General features: G+C 34.1%; 5 protein-coding genes across 7 annotated transcripts in view; 3 read left to right on the top strand and 2 right to left on the bottom strand.

Moving 5' to 3' along the window:
* The window catches only part of Aduk (unc-51 like kinase 3 homolog Aduk), a 5,550-nt gene extending 1,367 nt beyond the window's left edge, over positions 1 to 4,183 (top strand). The window contains exons 3-13 of one of the 2 annotated variants that reach the window (XM_013307873.1): positions 1 to 86; positions 646 to 700; positions 988 to 1,075; positions 1,275 to 1,390; positions 1,790 to 1,887; positions 2,103 to 2,255; positions 2,654 to 2,811; positions 3,029 to 3,120; positions 3,195 to 3,304; positions 3,494 to 3,586; positions 3,942 to 4,183. In XM_013307873.1, the coding sequence (XP_013163327.1) occupies positions 1 to 86; positions 646 to 700; positions 988 to 1,075; positions 1,275 to 1,390; positions 1,790 to 1,887; positions 2,103 to 2,255; positions 2,654 to 2,811; positions 3,029 to 3,120; positions 3,195 to 3,304; positions 3,494 to 3,586; positions 3,942 to 4,007 (1,115 nt within the window). In that variant the 3' untranslated portion in view covers positions 4,008 to 4,183. Of the gene's footprint in view, positions 87 to 645; positions 701 to 987; positions 1,076 to 1,274; positions 1,391 to 1,789; positions 1,888 to 2,102; positions 2,256 to 2,653; positions 2,812 to 3,028; positions 3,121 to 3,194; positions 3,305 to 3,490; positions 3,587 to 3,941 lie in introns of both variants that reach the window. The other variant, XM_013307872.1, reaches the window with a different exon arrangement.
* Positions 4,184 to 5,925: 1,742 nt separating this feature from the next.
* Positions 5,926 to 7,734, top strand: LOC106114648 (uncharacterized). Of its 2 annotated transcripts, XM_013307925.1 has the most exons (4): positions 5,926 to 5,963; positions 6,179 to 6,260; positions 7,023 to 7,124; positions 7,553 to 7,734. In XM_013307925.1, the coding sequence occupies exons 2-4, from the start codon at positions 6,216 to 6,218 to the stop codon at positions 7,730 to 7,732; spliced, it is 327 nt and encodes a 108-aa protein (XP_013163379.1). In that variant the 5' UTR covers positions 5,926 to 5,963; positions 6,179 to 6,215; the 3' UTR covers positions 7,733 to 7,734. The 2 variants fall into 2 exon arrangements, with proteins under 2 accessions (XP_013163379.1, XP_013163380.1); XM_013307926.1 differs by lacking the exons at positions 5,926 to 5,963; positions 6,179 to 6,260 and adding an exon at positions 6,327 to 6,719.
* Positions 7,735 to 8,683: 949 nt separating this feature from the next.
* On the bottom strand, positions 8,684 to 10,239 carry LOC106114683 (histidine-rich glycoprotein-like). Its single transcript, XM_013307973.1, has 2 exons — positions 10,070 to 10,239; positions 8,684 to 10,036 (listed from the first exon to the last, which is right to left on the bottom strand). Exons 1-2 carry the CDS (start codon positions 10,220 to 10,222, stop codon positions 9,269 to 9,271), a joined length of 921 nt encoding a protein of 306 aa, XP_013163427.1. The 5' UTR covers positions 10,223 to 10,239; the 3' UTR covers positions 8,684 to 9,268.
* Positions 9,240 to 19,034, bottom strand: snRNP-U1-70K (small ribonucleoprotein particle U1 subunit 70K). The gene is made up of 9 exons (XM_013307972.1): positions 18,692 to 19,034; positions 17,977 to 18,159; positions 17,503 to 17,565; positions 16,773 to 16,854; positions 12,823 to 12,924; positions 12,191 to 12,358; positions 11,738 to 11,852; positions 11,141 to 11,301; positions 9,240 to 10,638 (listed from the first exon to the last, which is right to left on the bottom strand). Exons 1-9 carry the CDS (start codon positions 18,833 to 18,835, stop codon positions 10,526 to 10,528), a joined length of 1,131 nt encoding a protein of 376 aa, XP_013163426.1. The 5' UTR covers positions 18,836 to 19,034; the 3' UTR covers positions 9,240 to 10,525.
* A 2,364-nt stretch (positions 19,035 to 21,398) lies between these two features.
* Positions 21,399 to 22,014, top strand: part of LOC106114613 (calsenilin) — a 36,951-nt gene continuing 36,335 nt past the window's right edge. Inside the window, exon 1 of the mRNA XM_013307880.1 lies at positions 21,399 to 21,476. Within this exon, the coding sequence (XP_013163334.1) occupies positions 21,429 to 21,476 (48 nt within the window). The 5' untranslated portion in view covers positions 21,399 to 21,428. The remainder of the gene's footprint in view (positions 21,477 to 22,014) is intronic.

Genomic DNA, 22,014 nt, shown 5'->3' with positions numbered 1-22,014 from the left:
GAAATATATATATAATAATGGAATATTGTTGTGGTGGTGATCTGTCAAAATATATACAGAGGTATGGAAGAGTACCCGAGAAACAGGTGACTATATCTATACTACACAAGCTGTCAAAATACTTAGCATTCTCTATGTGTTCTTCAATACTATGTTCTACACTTCCAAATAAGATATGACCTAAAAGTCTATGTTGCCAGGTCATAAAATTAAAAAAAAATATATGTTCTATATGTATGACAAATTTCAGCGAGATCAATGCAGCCGTACTGGAGATATCTTCTAACATACATCTACTAAACATTCGCATTTATATTAGTAAGATGTAAACTGATATATAAACACGGCTAAATGGGCCCTTCATCAGGATGAGTGGTACTGAAGGGCCCTCGTTGGGCTCGAAACTAGTCGGTGCCAACGGACGAATATACGTGAGTGTTTAGCCGTGTTCAGTATAATGTAAATCAGTTTAGTATAATGTCTCACGAAAGTTTGAATAATTTATTATATAATTTATTGAGTATTATACATACATGGAGTGGCTATGAGCTGTAGTTTTTTGTGCCTATTTCATTTTCGCCATTATGGAGTTGAAAGAAATAAAAATTGAAAATAACGTTATCTAGTTTAAAATTTATTGTCCAGGTTCTGTATTTTCTCCAGCAACTTGCCTCAGCTTTAAAGTTCCTGAGAGAGAAAGGTAAATAATTATTAGAATTTTACAGATGCTTGATAACTGTGCGAAAGAGACAAGAATATACTTGATTGAATAATATTGTTTCTTTCACACAAGTTTTCACAGGCCTTTTCAGGCCAAAGTCAGGGCCGTATTTAGTATTTCTGGCGCCCTTGGCGACCTTTTTGCGGCGCCTCCCTTTTTTTGGTGACGGTGGGATATCATCCAAAAATACCCTATTTCTTTGGATCATCTGCATCCAACGATGGCGCCTGGGCGCCCCCTTACTGAATGAAGTGGTGTTATTTCAGGTGTAGTTCACATGGACTTGAAACCACACAACTTATTACTACATAAAGGTTCAGATGGGAAGTACATACTCAAGGTGGCAGATTTTGGGTGAGTAGAGACACTATATACTATAGTTGGCCCGTCTCTCAGACCAGTACGCTTGTTGTCGATGTGCCAACTCGAGATTGAATAACATCTAAAATTAGTTGCGCCTACCGACAGTTTGTCAATTCTGTTTATTTTCCAGTTTTTTTTCTTTTACACTATAAACAAAAACTCACCTTATAACATAGCACACACAATACAGATTCGCTCAACACATGACGGAGGAGCAGTTACGCTGCCTGCGCGGCTCTCCGCTCTACATGGCGCCGGAGATGCTGCGCGGCAGATACGACGCCAGAGTTGACCTGTGGAGTGTGGGTGAGATGTTACTGCGGTACAGATTCCTTCAGCACATAATGAAGGAGCAGTTTAAGATAAAATTGGCTTATAAAATCGTTAACGTAGGGCTTGAATCTATTCCAGAAAGGTTGGACTGTCCCCAAACATTGTTTTTTGATTAATCTTCGAGGTACGAGGGCAATTACAATATATAAGAGTAACATTTTAAACAAAGTATCTTTTTACAATGATTGTGTGTATAAAAATTTCTGTATTATTTCCTAATATAATTTACATCGATTAAATAGCAGAGTTCTCGTGATAACAAACCAATATACCGAAATAAATATCTCCATTCTTATAAGTACAGAGCTAAACATGCTGCTGCTTAGTGCTGAAGTTGCTGAGTGCTGAATTAACATAAATGTATATATACAGGTGTGATAATGTACGAATGTTTGTTCGGGCGCGCGCCATACTCCTCCGCCACTTTCAAGGAGTTAGTCGACAAAATACAAAGGCAAGCTCCTATAGAGGTAACGTTAATAATTCAACAATTATAACTTAAAATTAACCAAATAATCTCGCTGAAATGATTCCATGACACTCAGAGAAAGAATACGAATCGAATGACACCTCAGTCGCCAAAATCTGTTCAGATTACTCCATAGATTACAATAGAATGGCTGAGACCTTCAAACATATAAAAACATTAACTAAGTAATTGTGGTCTCCAAACTCCTGGGTGCAGATTCCCCCCCGGTCGTCCATCAGCCCCGGCTGCCAGGACCTGCTGACCCGACTGTTGCAGCACGATCCTGACAAGAGGATCAGCTACGAGGAGTTCTTCGCTCATGAATACCTGGATCTTGAACATATGCCTTCCAAGGAGAATTATGAAAAGGTAAGAGAATGTTAGGAAAAAGTCAGTAAGAAACAAATCGGTTCTAAAACACTTTCTCACGTGACTACAAAACTTATTGTAAACAGGGCAGGTTTTAGCATCACCGGCGCCCTGGGCGAGAATTTTGCGGCGCCTATTTTTATTTTGTGGTCGGGGATAATCTTCTAAAGGTATCTTAGGAGGCGCCCGCGGCGCCCCCTTATCCCCGGCGCTCTAGGCGATCGCCCGAACGTAACGCCGCTACTGATATTTGTTTCTTTAACTTATATTACGTCATATCGGCCGTCATGTATGTAATTTAATTAGGTACTTCATATAGGTGTTCTATCGAAACGAAGCATACGTCAGAAACTTCGAAATTCGTCCTAAAATAATCTAGATTCGACGTACATTTCCAGGCAGTAGGTTTAATAAAGCGCGCCATAGAGCTGGACTCTGCGGGCGAGCTGGCGGGCGCGCTGACCGCATACAGCGACAGTCTGCGCTACCTCGTGCCCGCCGTCGCCGCCGAGAGCGACGCGCTCCGCCGCAGCGCCCTCGCCGCCAAGCTCACCAGGTCAGGCACACTAGACAGGTGACACGTGACAGGTTGTACAGGGTGACACGTGACAAGTTGTACATTGTGACAGGTTGACACGTGACAAGTTGTACATTGTGACAGGTTGACATGTGACAGGTTGTACATGGTGACATGCGACTCATTTATCCCACATAATTATACTACTTTGCTACATTGTAATTTTAATATTTTAGTATTTAATTATTAATTGTAGATACATGGAGAGAGCTGAAGAAATCAAGAGATATCTTAAAGGAGGAAGCAATCCTCAAGTTCAGAGAACACCGCAACAGAGATATGTACAGGGTAAGTACAGTTAGTGAACAATTAACGATTCTGAGTACCGGGTAGTGAGTTAGTTACCATGGTAACATTTCCAGGTCGAGTAGAGGTCGCGCAAACTATACAAGATACAACCAGTTGTGTTCAAGAAGTTATAAAAGAACAAGATCAAGAATCAGAACAGACAGAAGGACAGAACAAAAATGAGGTATTTTATATAATGACTAGTTGTCGTACGCGACTCCGTCCGCGCTGAATTAAGAAACATAATTAGTACCCTATGCATTCTTTTAGACTATGTTCTATATGTATGACAAATTTCATTTCATCCATGTAGTTAAAATACATTTTTATTTACGTTTGCAACTTTGTTATGAATGTTGTTGGTCGAAAGCAGACGTGTCCTGAGAGGGCGAAGCGCCCCGGAGCCCTGGCGCGGCTGCTGCGGCGCTCGCAGGTGCCGCACTTACTGCGAGGAGATGCTACTGTGGTGAGTCACTTGCAGGATACAACTTGAAACCTTTACACCAGCATCCACTGTAGATGCACTCGAATCCAGATGAGCGAGAATTCAAAGGATACTGATATTTTTCTTGTTTATATAACTATCTCTCTAACTTTAGGTTTCTGACATCCAAATATCTTTATAAAACATATCGTCATCCCTGTCAATAATTTTAACTAAGATTTTAGACTCGAAAACCAACCGTAACCCGAGTTTTTCGCTTATGAAGGTCGTCCGTCAAGACCAATGACTCTCACTTATAAAAGTTTTTCCTTTATCTCTATGAAAAAAATATATTTTATGTATTGTTTGTTATTCATAATTTTAATAATATAAACAGACAGACGAACAAACTGATAAACCGCAGAAAAATGAAGATGGAAATGACGGCTGCAAGATTACTTGAAGAATTCAATATCTGCTAAAAGTGCCTTCTATTTTAATAAAGTTATTAGTTTTAGCTTTTTTATTTATATTTAAGCTGACCAAAGATATACTTTTAACACAATACATTAAAAAAATCGACTATAATTCGTAATTAAATTCTTAATAAAATAGTATCCGCGTTTCGTCTGATGAGTGTGCGTGTCGGAGACCTAATTTAGTCCTCTTTCTCTTCCCACACTTTTTCTTATAAGGAAAGAATGGGAAGTGGAAGTGGACTTTCCGGATGAGAGTATGCATGGAAAGGGAATATATTTTCTTTCTGTGCATCCTCTCCTCCGTCGATTAAAGTTAGGCAACGCATATGCAATTGCGTATGTCTATGGGCAACGGTCACTTCGCTATTTCAGTGATTTCATGTGGCCGCTCGCTCGTTTGCCACCTTATGATATAAAAAAATATTTTCCGTGTAATTTAATTAAAAAGATATATAAAATCGCTGCACGCATTATATAGATTGTTGACCTTGAAACAACTACGCTGAATCAAAGTCGAAAAGATTTGACCTTGAACAATGTGTGTAAATTGTTAGAAAAGAACAGATTTTAACAAAATAATTAATTTTGTATTGTAATTGTTTAAAGAAATCGGACATTCTGATTTGTTATTTTATTTTAAAAAATACTTTTACTGATTATTTTCTTTGATTTGATATCTGTATGATGAAAATAGCGCGGGTTTAGTTTATGAGTTTGTGAATTATAAATTACTATTTTTATGTTTGTAAGATGTTAAAATTTTTATTTCTATGTTTTAAAAGTTTATTCTTGCCTTAAGTCGTATTTAGTTGTATATACAGAGTCGGATTTAGCATTTCTGGCGCCCTTTTTTTGGCATAAAATTTCACCAAGGCAGTCGTTTCAACTCGCCATTTGGACGCCATCTTGAATTCTATTACGCAACTATATTAATTACAATTCGAATAAATAAATTTTGTTGTATTTTGTGTTGTGATTTAAAAGAATTGTTTATTTAACTTTTTCTGTTTGTTTGTGTCAAAAATATTAAAAAAAAAAATAATTTAATTTATCTCCGTATTTCATATGAAATTTATAAAAACAAGTAACGTATTTGTACTAAAAGAAATTCGTGTTTTATATTATTTTAAACTAATAACAAATAGTACATTCCAACTGACCTTTTATAAAAAGAATGTTTTTTTAAGAAAATATTGGAAAGTGTTTTCTTATAGCAAAGTAATGAAACAATGCAAGCGAATAAATGTCGCAATTATTATTTGATTCGTATTTTATGCCTTAAGATTTTTACGAATTTACGATAAAAGGAATGATTTTGTTATTAAGAGTGAGTGAGATAGATAGATAGGCAGTAATTTCCCGCTCTTTTTACTGTCACTTCACAAATTTTGGAAGAATTATTTTTTTTGTTTTTGCATAATAAACATTTTTATCTCATTTAATAAATTTGTTTTATTTATATCATGAGAAAAATATGCCGTTGGTAGATAATATGAACATTTTTGCAATTGAACTTTTAGTTACAAAAACTACGGATTTTTCACTTATTTCTATAGATAAATGCTGGACAGGTCTCTGCCTTAGAATTACAGCTTTCCAATCTTTCAAATTTAAAAGTAACAGTTGAAGTTATATCTATATCAATTATTAGTTCGAGTTTCCAACAATGCCACCAATGGCTACCGTCAGCGCCAAAATGGCGGAGATCAAGCAGGCACAAAATACCACGGCAATAGCCTGTTTAGTGCAACATATATGTCAGAGTGATTTCTATATTTCTAGAATTTTATCATCTGTTTCTATTTATTTATAAACAAATCAGTTTATGACAAATGATGATTATTTGGATATAAATAAAATCTGTTGTAATTTATTAATTATTTTACGAAAACAAACAAGAAAAATTATTGCAAAATGTTACGCCAAGTTTAAATATATTTGTAAGTATGTATATTATTATTATGGACACAAAGAAGTGGAGGTTTCTCTTTTCCACCGTTTTCATCACACACTCAATCTCTCTCTAGTCTATCCATTAGTTTCTTTTAAGAAGTATAAAATAGTTATGTTACATTTGAATGAAATATAAAATGGGTCGATATATAATGATGAATGTATTCCTTAAATTAATTATGTATTTTTTATATGTTTGCAGAATAATTTTGTCCATAAGAAATTCATGTTTGATAAAAATGGATCAGTCCAGACAACCAGCACAAGAACAGGGTACTATAAAGGTACAGTTTTTTAAGTATTTTTTTTCTTCATTTAATTTACTGCATATTTTTCAAAGTTATCTTTGGTTTGGTTTACGAACGAAATTAATATTCAATCCTAGAGATTGATCGTAAGATATTTTTGGTTCGGTTTAATTTGGACCAAATGTTAAAAAAATATTTTAAAAATAATACCGCGGCTAAAAAAAAATATTCGATATCGCATTTTATTAGGACAAGTTTCGTTTTATATAGCTTTTTATTTGTCGAATCTTTTGGAATCACAATTTTAGAAAAAAATACTATATTAAGCGTTTACGAATGATTTTTGTCTAGGGGTTTTTGAATATCACAGTCGGAAAAAACAAAACATAATAGTCTATGCTATTTATTAAGATAGAGTGTTCCTTGTCTATGTCCAGGGTGTGGAGAGTCGTGTGACATACGTGCTCAGGCACTGCGCTAGTGATGACGTCAGACGTAAGGCTGTTTTCTTCCAGCGCGCGCTTCTTGTCGCTGTCTATTTGATAGTGTTGTTGTTAATCGCTATATTTGTTGTTGAATTGTTGGATTACATTGATTGAGATGATATGGAATTTTATTTCGTAGTTCTTGAGCGATAAAAGTTCCATAAATTCATTTTATAAACTGCAATTAGTTTTGGCGCGGTTTGATTTGACAACGGAATCATTGTTTGTTTTGCCATCCAACACTAGATGGCGCTGCTTCATGTCTTGTTCCTTCAGATAGTTGTTTGTGTTTAGGCGATGTTTGTGGTTGCAGGAGGACGCGGAGAGGGAGCGCGGGGAGATGACGTCACCGCGCGGCTTGCGCGAGGGAATGCGGAGGGAGAGGTGCATGTGTACAGGATTTGATTGTATACAGGTAATATGACTCCTAGAATGTGACTGAAAAGATGTATTATGTATCACTGACCTTTATAAATGGACTAGCTTTAAGACGTGATTTTTGTGCCTAGTTGAATTTCGCCATTTTGGCGCTAATGCTATGGATTAGAACTAATAATAAAGATAGAATTAACTGTCACGTAACATGAAGGCGCGTTTAAATCGGAACAAAGCAAAAGCTGACATTTACAAGTAATCGCCTATCCGTTTATAGGGATGAGAAAAATCATTACAGAATACTAATAAGCAAACAACTATATATTTTTAAGCACAATTTTGTAAAATTACATAACCGAAGTTATACCATTCGGTTCAAATTGAACCGATCTAAATATCTGATAGTTATTGAATGTCACCCATAAATTAAAATTTGTTGTTTTGGTAAATAACAAAGTTCTGTTGTAGGCTGTGCAGGCAATGCAAGGGGCGACTTACCACCCACCGTTTAGAATCCGTGGTCCGCTGCATGGCGCAGACGATTGTCTCGGCAGATATTACTGGTGCATCATTATGACCATCTCTTGTATCTTCTGTGTTCTAGTCTTTGTTATATTTATTGTGGTTATTGTTAAATATACTGATTGATGAATAAATATTTCGTTTTAATTTACTTTGTGGAATTAAGAATTGTAAATGCATCTTTCAGGCGATTTGCATATACTGTTGTCTTACTAATATTATAAATGCGAATGTTTAGATGCATGGATCTCGATAAATTTTAGCTATATATTAATAAATGTCGCCCGCGCAATATAAAAAAAAAATAGTAGTCTACGTGTTCTTTCAGACTATGTTCTACATCTATGCCAAATTTCTGCAAGATCCATGCAGCTGTTCTGAAGATATCCTCTAACAAACACACATCTATCTAAACTTTGGCATTTATAATATTAGTAAGATAATCGGACAACACTGAGCTCTAAGGAATTTCTAAATTATGAAAATGGCAACATTAAGGTGTACAGCTCTCATTGGTCAAAATATGACGCTGTCAAGATGACATGGAAGTTCACATATCTTGGGATTGCCACAAAAATCTTTGTGGAACTATTTTTATATTTCTAAAGGTTTCATAAAATAAAACAAATTTAAAATTCATATATTTATTTAAGTCTTAACTAACAGGTCCACTTTCCATTACAAGTTCAAACAAACAGTTGTAGATATTTTCATAATATAATTGAGAAATATTTGATTATTTGTACATTTTTAACATACCGAAAGTAGAGATTGAGATTTCTAAAATTACAAACGTCCGTTTACAATCTCACTAGGCATATTATAAACTGCAAGCAAATTAAATTTTTTTAGACAATTTGGTGAATATTCAACACATATAAAAGCTATTTCTCGACTGTTAACAAACTGACAAATATGTATACGAACTTATATTTACCAAATCGGTTAGGAAATCGATGAAATCGCGAATTACGCGACTTTAAAATCTGTTTACAATCTACCGCGTACGATTACAAACTGATATTCCAATTGGGCCTGTTATATTAAGACAAATATTCTATGCGTCATATAATTTTGACATCAATAATTTTTTTTAAACACGTTTTGATGTGAGCGAGACAGATATAGAGGACACCTATATGTGTGAAAGAGATGGATGTTTTCAACCAAAGTTTGAATTATTCACGAACATAATTCTGTTTGAAGACATGTTTTTGTATATGTTTGGTGAATGAAAACTTAAGCTAATATTACCTTTTAGATGATTTTGATGGACCAAGACACAAACTTATACGTTATCTTTATTAGTTATCATATCCAAAGCAAGTTTTACAAGTCACAGTTGTAATTTTACAAACCAAAGTTGTAATTTTACATTTCAGATTTAGTTTGAAAATGTAAAAAATCTTTTTACATTTAACACATTTTGAATTACATTAAATTCAATTAAAACACATCAATAAATTGACTACGCACTAATGACAAATATCAGTTTCCATTTCTAAATAGAAAACTATAATATAATGAAAACCGTTTAATACAACATATCTGTTACAACGACTTAATGTCTACGATATCGCTATAACGGTAATTTTTCTTTTTTTTTTCAATAATTCTACAATAAAACATCAAATAATTTAAATATATTTATTTTGTATGTATTTATTCGTCATCCAAATCAAAACATCCGTGCATTTGAAGCATCCAAGTTCTTGTTGACGTGTGATAGTCGTCTTGTACATTCTCGTCATATCTGTTGTCGAACATTGATGGACTATCATATCTAGATGTTGGATGGACCATTGATGGATTTTGGTCAAATCTGTTATGGATTGTTGGTGGATTATGGTCATATCTCGGTATTTCGTCGACCGTTTGTGGATTGTGGTCAAAACTAGACATATCCCGGCTCATTTGTGGACTATGATCAAATCTAGGCATGTCTCGGAACGTTGTTGGATAGTGGTCAAATCTTGGCATTTCGGGAAAAAATTGTGGATTGTCTTCAAATCTAGACATATGGGGGACTATTTGTGGATTATGGTCAAATCTGTGATGGACCGTTGTTGGATTGTGGTCAAATCTGTGATGGACCGTTGTTGGATTGTGGTCAAATCTGTGATGGACCGTTGTTGGATTGTGGTCAAATCTGTGATGGACCGTTGTTGGATTGTGGTCAAATCTGTAATGGACCATTTGTGGACTGTGATCAAATCTAGGCATGTGGGGGACCATTGATTGATTTCGGTCAAATCTGTTGTAAAACATTGGTGGATCATGATAAAATCTGTTATGGACCATTGATGAATTGTAGTCAAATCTATTACGGACCATTGGTAGATTATGATTAAATCTATGGTGGACCATTGGTGGATTGTTTGGTGAATTATGGTTAAATCTCGGTATTTGATGGAGCATGGGTGGATTGTGGTCAAATCTGTGATGGACCATTGGTAGATTGTGGTCAAATCTGTGATGGACCATTGGTAGATTGTGGTCAAATCTGTGATGGACCATTGGTAGATTGTGGTCAAATCTGTGATGGACCATTGGTATGTTGAGGTCTAATCTCGGTATTTGATGGACAATTGGTGGATTGTGTTCAAATGCAGGCATTTGGTAACCGATTTGTGGACTGTGGTATCTTGTTGGATTGTAATATCTCGGCAAATTGTAAATATTCAGTGGACTGTAACCAAATCTTTGTGTTTCATGTACAATACGAGGACTGCTGTGACTTCTTGACACATTGGTATGATCAATATTTCTTGTATTTTCATGTGAATGTTCATACTTTCTTGTATTGACTTTGTGTGTGTGATGTTGATTACTTGTTTGGTAAGCTTTTGGCAGTTTGTGGTGACCTGATGAGTATTCTGTTCTGTGTCAGGTGTGCGATGTTTTGTGGTGAGAATGGTGTCAGTAGTCATAGTGGTCGCCGTTGGCATCCTCGGGATTGTATTTATCCTCTTCCTCTGTTGGCTCCTGCTTGATGTGGACGTCGGGGGGAGGCAGACGGAACTGTGGGTAGTCTATAATATGGATAGTTAGTAAATTTAAGATATTTTTATGAAAAAGGTACATATTTTTACATTACTAAAATAATGAGAGAAGCTTTGGTGACTCAGGGATTAAGCAGTTGACTTGTAATCAGCAGGTCCAGGGTTCTAATTCAATGTACATTTATCGTATGTTGTTACGGTGAAGGAAAACATCGTGATGCTGCACATATCTGAGAAAGTCAAATGTGTGAAGTCTTGCACTGGACCAGCATTCACTATCACATAGTCTCACTTAGGGTAGACTCCGAGCCCCTCAGTGGGGTCGTATAGTGAGCTGATGATGATTGATGTTCCTATACATCACAAATATTTCAAATCCTTCAAATTTTTATCCAACTAACAAAGAAGTTTGTATGTATGTAAATTACTTTGTAACAAGCCGATAACCTAAACTATTGAACAGATTTCGACAAGTGAGGTGTTATTCGATTCGTCTTCTTTCCTAGAGTGTGTCATGTGGTTGTATGCATACCGTCAGCTGGCTCCTCCTTGACCTTGACATCCTCAGCCTTGACCTTGTGGTCTCTGCGGCGGGCGCGCTTGCGTTCCCGAGAGCGCGACCTCTCCGACCTCTCGGACCTCTCTCTGCGCTCGCGGCGACGCTCAGAGCGAGAGCGAGACCGACGACGACGTCTGCAATATGACAGACAGAGATACAACTATACTGTGACGTCACTATCCTTACTAATATTATAAATGCGAAAGTGACTCTGTCTGTATGTCCGTCTTTGAAGCAAAAACTACTGAACCAACTTAAATGATATTTGGTACACAGATAGTCTAGAGCCTGAGAAATCACATCGTATACTTTTTTAAAGTGAAAAAAGGGTTGTAAGAAGTTGAAAAGGGGGTTGGAAATTTGTATGGAAGTATCGTCATTTCTTCAGTTAGTAGCTTGAAAATTATTTTGTAGGCTGTTAATGTTACTAAATATTATAAAAGCGAATGTAAATGGATGTTTGTTTTAAGATATCTCCAGAATGACTTAACAGATCTTGATAAAATTTGACATACATATAGAACATAGTGTGGAAAAAGACATATTTAAATGCAGACGTAGTGTACATACTTGTCGGGCTCCTCTTCCCTGGGTCGTTCTCGTTCCCTGTCGCGCTCGCGCTCACGTCGCCGCGGCCGAGATGTGGAACGTCGGCGAGATCGCGACCTCGTGCGACGTCGCACTCCTGACATACATACATACCTTCACAATATCTATTACAATGCCTTTTAGTAATTCTATTGTGTTAATATAAAATATTCTTTATTTTTGTTTGTTTCAGAAACCACAGTATAGTTTTATTGAGGGTAAATAATTTTGGATAGTTAAAGAGATGACATTTATTTTAAATAAAACATTTTAAAATTCGATTGATAAGTGTCTACTTGAGTATGAATTCTAATCCTATCCTATCTTCAATAGATTTTTTTCCTATGTCTAATAAAGTCAATCTAACACATTACATTGATGTTATTTTTTCAGTGTTTGTATGTAGGTGTGTATGTATGTATATATATATCTCACGTTCTCTGTCCCTGTCTGGCCTGTCCGGCCTGTCGGTCCTGTGCGCGCGCTCCTCTCCGTCGCGCTGCTCGAGGCGGTATCTCTCGCGCTCGCGCTCGTTGTCCTCGCGGCCCGAGTGCTTGATGTTCACGTCCGCGCCTCCGCGCCGCGTCCCGCCCAGACCTCCGCCTGCACCCCCGCCCCGACCCGACACGTCACTTCACATCACCTCATCTCCCCTCATCTCACACACCCTCACACATACAGAACACCTGCATACATCTTCATGAAATTTGCCATACATATAGAACACATATTCAATAATTCACTTCTGTATAAAAATAACCATTTGGTACCGGATTCAGTAATTGCTGACAAATACATTTTAAAATTACTATTAACAATTTATTATGAAAATACAAGTAAAAATGTTTTTATTCGGACTACGCAGACATTGTTATTTTTTGACTATATAGTACTATAAATGTGAAAATTTAGATGTATGTTTGTTGGAAGATATTTCCAGAACAGCGACATGGATCTCACTGAAATTTAGCATAAATGTAAAACATAGTCTGAAAGAACTCATATGCTACTAAATAAGTTATTTTTTTAATTCCTCACAAACAAAATAGCTAATAAAAGCTACTTACCCAATCGTCTCGGCAGCCATCCTTTGACAGTGCGCGCGCGCTCTACATCGACCAGCACACGCTTGCCATCGATCTTCTTACCATCCGCGTGCTTGTAGGCGGCTGTAACGCGCGCAACACGCGGTCATTACGTGCACTAACCGCGTGCACCGCGTGCGGGGCCACGGCATCGCAAACATCCTAACACACCTCACGGAAACAGTCACATCTCATCTCAGATGTAATTGTTTACGTCAGATGCTTCGTATGACGTGTCATGTAAACTAATATGTATTGTAAAATTATCTTGTGTGAATAATACGATAGTTAATTTCGATTTAAAAATAAAAATTCAACTGTCATTTTTCTTTGACTATGAATAATTTTTAAAATAAATAAACCCGAACTTATAATTACAGATAAAATAAAATTTAATTGATGTCCAAAAAAAAATCATATTTTACAAGTCATATTAAAAATTGTAAACTTTAATATGATCTGTAAAATTTAATCTTTAAGATAATATGAAAACGAATACACTGTATATTGTTTCTTTAGTATTGTTTTGTGTAAAATATATAAATGCACAAACATAAAGTAGCAGTAAATATAAACCTGTCGTATGCCGTCCACCCCGCACGATACATTCACTATACATTTACATGAATTTGTAAACTTTACCATTATATTGTAAATTATAATATGTATTGTAAATAATCCATGTAAATAAAAAAATGTATAATCAAATTTACATTTATATAAAATTGTTTACACATTTTTAAATCTAAGTTTTACAACATATACATTTTTAATATAATATTCATTGAAGATATAATTCAACAATGATAATACGTTGACGTATATATTTTAGTGATTACTCACATAAAATATATATAAATATGTAACTTTATCAACATACCTACATGCATACCTACCGACCGAGCCGAGAGACGTCACTTTTATTTGTCAAATATAAATTTAAATATAAATACCTACCGTTTTGTCTACTTACTTTACCCAAAAACAAATCCAAAGTTACCGGCACATATTTTTTTTACCTCAATTTACAAGTTTACTTACATTCACTGATCTTTTTTTTTAAATTTACATTTTATCCCAGCGTTACACGTCGTACCATTTACCTGGTGCGCTTACTTACTTTATCCTTAGCGCAAATAAAAAAAAAACCGATTTAAACTATACAAGGTGTTCGAAACTACGTTAATGTTTTTTTTTTGCAAATAAATCCGTTATATATTTTTTTAAAAACGTTGTATGTTGGCAGTCTTACCACATACAAACCTATTAAAGCGAGTTGCCGGTTAGCTCGTGAGTAGGGGATCTTAACGGCCTGCGGTCTGTGGTGTGAAAAATAGAAAAACCACTCGTTAATTCATACAGAATGCGCGGGGAGGTAACTCGGACAGGACGGATCTTACTGGAGGTATAACCTCTTTTAAACTATTATTACGAAAAAGGTGACAAATATAAAAAAAAACCTAATATCATGTGATCAAAACAGAATTCAATAATTATGTGTTTCTATAATTTAAATTATGTAAGGCATTAAAACAATTTGTGATAATTTATTTATAAACATTTTTAATACGAAATATAGCGTGACCAGAAATATAAAACACCGCGACATGTTACGAATTACACTCGAACATATAAAATCAAAGACGAATTAATATCTTCCTTATTCTTGAAGTCAAAGTAAAGTTCTATTGCCGATTTCTTTATTAACAAATTCGTTGCCATATCGATGTAATTTCCGTGTCCGTGATATCTTACTATAATATAATAATGCGAATGTCTTGATGGATGAATGGACGAACACATAGGTTACTAATTAATTCCGCGCGGAGAGGTAGTATGTTAAATTTTTTGAAAAATATATCCACGGAAGAAAAAATGTCAATAAGTAATTAACAATGGATGCATCAAAGAAATTGATTACATTTTTAAATTATATTATTTCGTTAGTATTATTGTATATATTGACATATATCTTATATCTTTAAATGAGCAATTCTTGTATAAATATAATTGGAATCTCGGAATCGGCTCCAAAGATTTTCATAAAATTTAGTACATAGGGGGTTTCGGGGGCGATAAATCGATCTAGCTAGGAATCATTTTTATATAATGTCATTTTATTCGTGTTTTATCGATAATCAATTTAAACATAAACTTAACTTTTTCTATCGGTAAGATCGAAAAATATTATTCATATTTCATCATTTTATTAGTAATTCGTGTTTAAAGATAATTTCCAATAAACACAATTAAAAAAAAATACCGTAGTAGTAGTAATATCAAGGGAGATTGTGTCAGCCACAAGATGATGCTATATTTCTGGTCAGGCTATACATATGAATTCAAAAATATTATACAGGGTGTCACAAAATGATACGTACATAGGAAGGGGTATGATAGGGGTGGTGGTGGGTGGCCCCAGAAGGTGTAAATTTTTTTACACCTTCTGGGGCAATTTTAATTTTCTTTAAAATCTTTGTACAACTATTGTTTTTTTTATTTCATATTGATAAAGGGCTATTGACGATAACATAATAGCTTTTTTTTAAAATACCAATATTTGTAGGTAATTGGTTACCTACAAATATTGCTACATTAAAAAAAACCCCAGGTGTAAAATTTTTAAGTTTTTAAAAAATGCCCTGTATTTTTTTAAATACCCAGAGGGGAATTTTTATTTAATTTTTCTGGTGACCCTTGTGACCACCCCTATCATCCCCCTTCCTGTGTACGTAACATTTTGGGACACCCTGTATATCAACTAAAATAAATATCATAGTTTCACAATTATATATATAAATTCTTAATATTGACCACAATACATTTAACGCTAACATTTAGATGAATATTATACATATAGTTAATATATTCCTTTCAAAAATGTTACTACAATATTCTAGATGTCATTACACGATAACAATTAGCCAATTCTTATGAATAACTGTAACATGTTGAATAATACATAACAAAGAAATTCATTTGATCCTTTGTATTATTGAAATTAATGTAAAAGAATCAGACTTCATAGGGATGGTTATAAATGTAGGAAAAGTCGTATGAAAGAGTATACATGTAAGAAAGGAATGCATTCATATATTTATAAAGAAGTATAGGGCTCCGTAAGAAAAGGGCAGGATTCTGATTTAAATTTTAAACTTTAAATTACAGTTAATTCCAAATAAATTCCATAAAATATTTATGAAATCGTGAAATGGCTACAAAGTTATGGTCAATATTTATAAGTTGATGTTTTCTTACACAAATTCAATTCTTTTTTTTATTTATTTTACATTCAATATTGTATTAAAAAGAACTGAAATTGTATAATTTAGGAGAGAAGTGATCGTTAAGTTAACAAAAAATAAATTTACAATTTAATCCGAAATGTAAAATCTTCTATTTTAAGAAAATATGCACAAATTTGACCATTTCATAATTGAAAATATATTATTACTATAAAATAATTTTTAACTTAGTTTTTTTTTAACTTAGTTTTTGCTTTTCTTCAAAAAAGAAATCTTGCCACAATAAGGGTTTAATATATGTATTTTAATTTGTACATACATTTGGATGCTTTTGTATTAGCTTCAATCATTCAAAATGTCTAGAATTTAATTGACATCTGTTTACATGAAGTAGGTTAAATATATTAAGTAAAATATAAAAAAAAACTTAGGAAAAATATCTAGAATTACCATGATTATATAAAATTTCAATTACATAACTCAAAACTTTAAAAACATAACAGATGTAAGCATTACGTAATGTAAAATACAAATTTTACAGTTCAGATGACATAAGACTTTTACATCTCAGATGCAAGCTATATGTGATATAATCTGAAGTGTAAAACACAAGTTTTACACTTGAGATGAAACAGCGATCGCGTCTCTCCATGTGATTGTGTTGTGTATGTAAATGTATGAACTCACAGTGCATGTCTCTCTCGTGCTCGTACTCAATGAAGGCGTAGCCACGAGGCTTGCCATTCTCTTTGCTGTATACCATACTAATCTGGAATGGAAATTGAATATTATTTTTATCTTAATCATATTATAAATTCAAATGTTTGGATGTTTCTTAGAAATTATCTCCAGAACCTCTGCATGGATCCCACTGAAATTTGGTACAGATATAGGTTGTTGAAGTGGGGAGACCAAAGCTCAGATGGATAGACGGCGTAAAATAAGACACAAAAAAAGTTGGCATAGCAAATTAAAAGTCTGTGGCCAGAGATACACCAAGGTGGAATAAGATGCTGGACCAAGCCAAGGTCAACAAAGTACTGTAGTGGAGAATATAGACTGAAAGAATACATAGTGTAATCATTATTATTTTTAATTTCCCACAAACAGACACGGCCGATAACTAGTAATCAGTATAGCATGGATGGCTCAATGGTTATTGAGTGTCATATGTATAAAGTTAACAGACCCACAAGACTGTTGGCAACTATAGCCTGGTCACCCACAGCTTATGGTTCAAGTTCTTTGTTAATTATATATATGACCTGACACAATGTATTGAATGTGAAACATTTCTCTAACAATGATTGTCAGTAGCAAGTTTCACTTTAAATGAATGTGAAAAATTACAATAGTTATTTCATAGTGATCATCATCATCAGAGCTTGGTTTGTGTTAACTTTAACTTTATCCTTACCTTTTTAATTGGTCCATATCCTTCAAATTCCCTTCTTAGCTTAGACTCGGATGTGTCATAATTCTAGAAAAAACAGATTAAATATTTTGTTACATCATCTATGTTTATTTGTACTAATATTATAAAGAGGAAAGATTCAATAATTTCTAGACCAATATCATTCATTTGCCATTCATAACATAGACTAAAATTTATTTTTAACTTCACATGGACAATGTCTCTGGTAAAAGCTAGTAATCTCACTAATATAATACAAATATTTATATGGATGTATGGATGTTTGTTAGAAGGTATTTATGGAATGGCTTAACAGATCTTGATGAAATTTGTCACACATGTAGACATAGTCTGGAAGAACTCATGGCATAAATATTAAGCTTTTTTTTAAATTCTCATGGATGGAGTTGCTAATGAAAGCTATAATAAATAATTAAAAACAAGTTAGTTTAGTAGACCAAACATAAGGCAACTTACAATCCTGGCCACAAACAATGTCTTGAAGGGGTCTGTGGTAGATGCGGGGTTGGTCGCTGGGTCCCACAAAGCAATCTCCTGCTCTAGTCTGTATGCAGTCTGCTCCGCTCTCTCACGTCGACGTCTCTCCAAACGCTCCTCGCGTGTCTCTACGCGAGTGGGCGGTGGTGTCTGCGTTGGATTCTGCAGGTACCCGTTTTTTATTTTAATATGGTTAAAAATATAAAGAAAATGTATTTTTATAAAACCCTACATAACATAGTGATTTCGAGGATTTTGTTTTATAATTACAATATGAAGAATATGTAGCCAATATACTATGCATTTTCAAGTTAAAATGTAGCATATTCCTGACTGTAATCTATCTTGCGGTATGAATTTCATCAGGTTACATGACAACCAGTTAGAAAAAGGAGCAATGCATTTGATCTGGCACATCGGAATCAAAGGCTACTCTTTAGCCGATATGCTAACCCAAGTATAGGCAAGCTGTTCTTGTTACTTTACAACTAATGTAAATCATGTTCATTATGGTGTACTAACTTATAATTATAATTTTAAATTGAAATAGACCAAAGATAATATAAAATTATTGACATGGACTTCTGAATATATAGCGTGTTATTTTTTTAGGATAGTAAAAACATCATTATCGATGTTTTTTAAAGAGAAAGCGAAGGATATGTTGAGACGAAGAAAACCTGAAATGACTAACCTCGAACTCGTGCAGGAATGCACCGACTCCATCATAACCTTTTTGCTTTTTCTCATGGGGAAGCTTCGCTGCCGGTGGTAGGTAAGGTATAGGGTCCCTCGCAGCGAATAATGCGAGCAAATTAGGTGGTAAAAACTGCGTCATTATGCACAATTTACCATGCCGTTTTATAACTACTAAAACTACATGAAACACGAAGTTTCATAATCACTATATAATATATATTACTAATATTTAAACACTCTTCACTAATTATGGCTTAATTTTCGTAAAATATACACAATCTTTTTGTATTGTATACGTAACAAATCACTTATTTGAAGCGTTGTCCGCCATTTTGCAAGATGGAAAATATTTTTTTTAATTGAATGAGTCTTTGCGGGTGGCAACACTGATATCCTAGCAACATGGTTTTATGGAAGAATCGATTTTGTGATGAAAATTATAAAACAAATTCGTATTTTAAGAATTAATGAGATAACGGTTTATCAAAAGTAGAAGTAATTGTTTGTAGTAATTTACTAATTGAATGTAAATGCATTTAATAAATTTGATAAAGTGACATCTATCGTCCAACCACTAAAATCTGTAACGTTTTTACTATTTTGAATGGAGAGATGGCTTAAAACGTTTTTTTTTAAATTTCTTTATTTAAATACTAGGTGTTCGTGAACATGTTCATCTGAGTAAATTTTTTAAATTATAAAATAAATAACGATGTAGGACACAAGCGAAATTTATAGTTTATAAAAGTAACATAATTTAAAAAAGTACTTATGTTAAACGCTGAAAGGGGGGTATTTTCTCACATTTCTACATAACATGAAAATATGACTTTAGAGTCAAATCTTTTGAGATATATTTGGTCGCTGTCTCTATTGAACTTTTTGTTTCTTTTATTTGGGTTTATTTCAAAACCATTCGCTTTAAATGAGACGTTCCAAAGCTTGAGGCAATCCATGCATTTTAGATTGACATACATTTTGAAATACATATAGATGTGATGGTCAAAATAGAAATAGAATATCGCCATATTTGTTTATTCTAAGATAAATCATCTCTTGAATCCAAGACAAAATTTTGGTGTACAAACTATAATAATTTTCGTTTTGTTACTTTATTTTAAACTACCTGTCTCCCGCGACTCCGTCCGCGTGGAATTAAAGACAAACTTAATAAGTAGCCTTTGTGTTCTTTCAGACTATCTTCTGTATTGCCAAATTTCATCAAGATCCGTTCAGCCTTTCTGGAGATACCTACTAACAAAGATCTATCCATCCACCCATTTAAACATTCACATCTATGTATAATATAAGTAAGAAGTAAGATTGTTGTTCTTAGTGAATTTTTCACGGCAGCAGTACATAACTCCCTACATTTTGACATTTGACGTGTCTATGGCTCCCGCGAGGTTTGTGTCGTTTCCGCGCCATGTTACCGACACCTTACCCATAATGATGTGACACTTGTATACTAACATATAGCTATTTCTATTTATTTCAAAGAGAATGAGAGGGATAGAAATACTGTCGTGCCCACAACAAGTGCGATGTTATAAATTATTTATGCGCACTCAAACATTTTTGTTTATTCTATTTTGACTTTCATGTTTTAATATTCATCGGTTTAGCTGGGACAGGTGAAGGTTAACATTTGTAGATTATATTACTAATACTAGCTTTCGCCCCGACTCCGTCAGTGCGGGATAAAAAAAAATAGTAGCCCATTTGTTCTTCCAGACTACGTTCTATATGTATGACAAATTTCATCAAGATCCATACAAACGTTCTGAAGATATCTTCTAACAAACACACATCTAAACATTCGCATTTATAATATTAGTAAGATAAGAAGTTAAAATTATGTATATAAATACGAAATTTGGAATAGAAGGATGGGTGGGTGTGTCCAGGATCTGGATGAATTTGGTATAGATGAACTCTGGAAGAAATCGTAGGATACTTATAAGTTTTTTTAAATCTCACGTGTACGGAGTTGCGTTGAGTTTAGTTGGAGTTGTTAATTAGAAAAGTTCAATTAGTTTGTTTTAATTTTCGAATCACCGTAACAAAATACACATACAAAATAATGTTTTTACATTTGTGACTCAAATTTTTACTTTAATTTATTAGTTTTTATTTCTATACTGCTGAAAATACTAAAATTCTTTTGTAATAAAGCACAGTTTTCCCGCGTAAACCGGCTTGAAAGCACGGCAGTACGCTTCCCGGTAACCGACGCGTTACACGCGCTTTTTGTAATCTGTCAAAGTCAGAATACGCGGAAAACTTTTTAATTTTACTTTTTTGACCAAGGAGTATCAATATAAAAGCGTTTTTTTTTAATACAAAGTGTTTTTTTTTAATACAAAGTTAAGGTATTGATTATTAAAAATTGATAAATAATTATTTTCATAAATAAGGAGTAGTTGAATATATAAAAAAATTAAAGGAGACTTTGTCAACTTAAATGGACACTGACCTGGACAATTAGACGAGGATGACAATATTGTGTATTTGGTCAACAGTATACGACCCACAATGTTTAAAATATTTTAGTAATTAAAAGCTTAATAATTATATTACTATATGAAAAAAATGAGTCTTAAACTTATGATGTTAAATAAAATATTATAAAGGAATAATTAACTAAAATATATTATTAAAAGGAGTCCCTTTAGGCAAGGTTCCGAAGATACTGGCAGCGTATGTTTAAAGCTTAATTAATATACAGCGTGATGTCTAGCAAGAAGAGTGAAGATATTCAAAAGACTCAAATGGACCAGGTCAGTGAAGTTATAGACAGTTTAAACTCAGCTTTGATTTGATGAGGTGAGAGATATGTAAGACAAAGTTATCAGACATGACAAAGCGCATTCGCTTTGAAGCGATTCCATAACGAATTTAAAATATATAGAACTGACAATAACTTTGGATAAGTAACGTGATTGTCGCGACACAGTTCTGTGCATTTTTGAAATTTTTTATGGAATCGAATGCACTTTGTCTAACCTCAGCCAGGTGGATATAATTAAAAGTAAAATCAACTTACTAGCGCCTTGTCAACATCAAACTGCCATCATCCTTGTCTCACTGGATGTGTCATGTCATAGCATGTGTGTCATTTTCTATCCTTGTATATTTTGTGACAAAAGTAACCGGGTTTTTAAACTCCGCACTTCGTCTGCACGGACGTAACAAAACGTTATAAGTAGCCTATGTGTTCCACAATATTCTATCTGTATGCCAAATTTCATCGAGATCTCTTGAGCCGTTCTGAAGATACCCTCTAACAAACAGTGGTAGAGCTTTAACATCTTCGCA

The sequence above is a fragment of the Papilio xuthus genome, unplaced genomic scaffold (genome assembly GCF_000836235.2).
Source record: "Papilio xuthus unplaced genomic scaffold, Pxut_1.1 DF828037.1, whole genome shotgun sequence".
Classification (NCBI taxonomy): Eukaryota; Metazoa; Arthropoda; class Insecta; order Lepidoptera; family Papilionidae; genus Papilio; species Papilio xuthus.
This window is presented reverse-complemented; position numbering and strand designations above follow the sequence as displayed.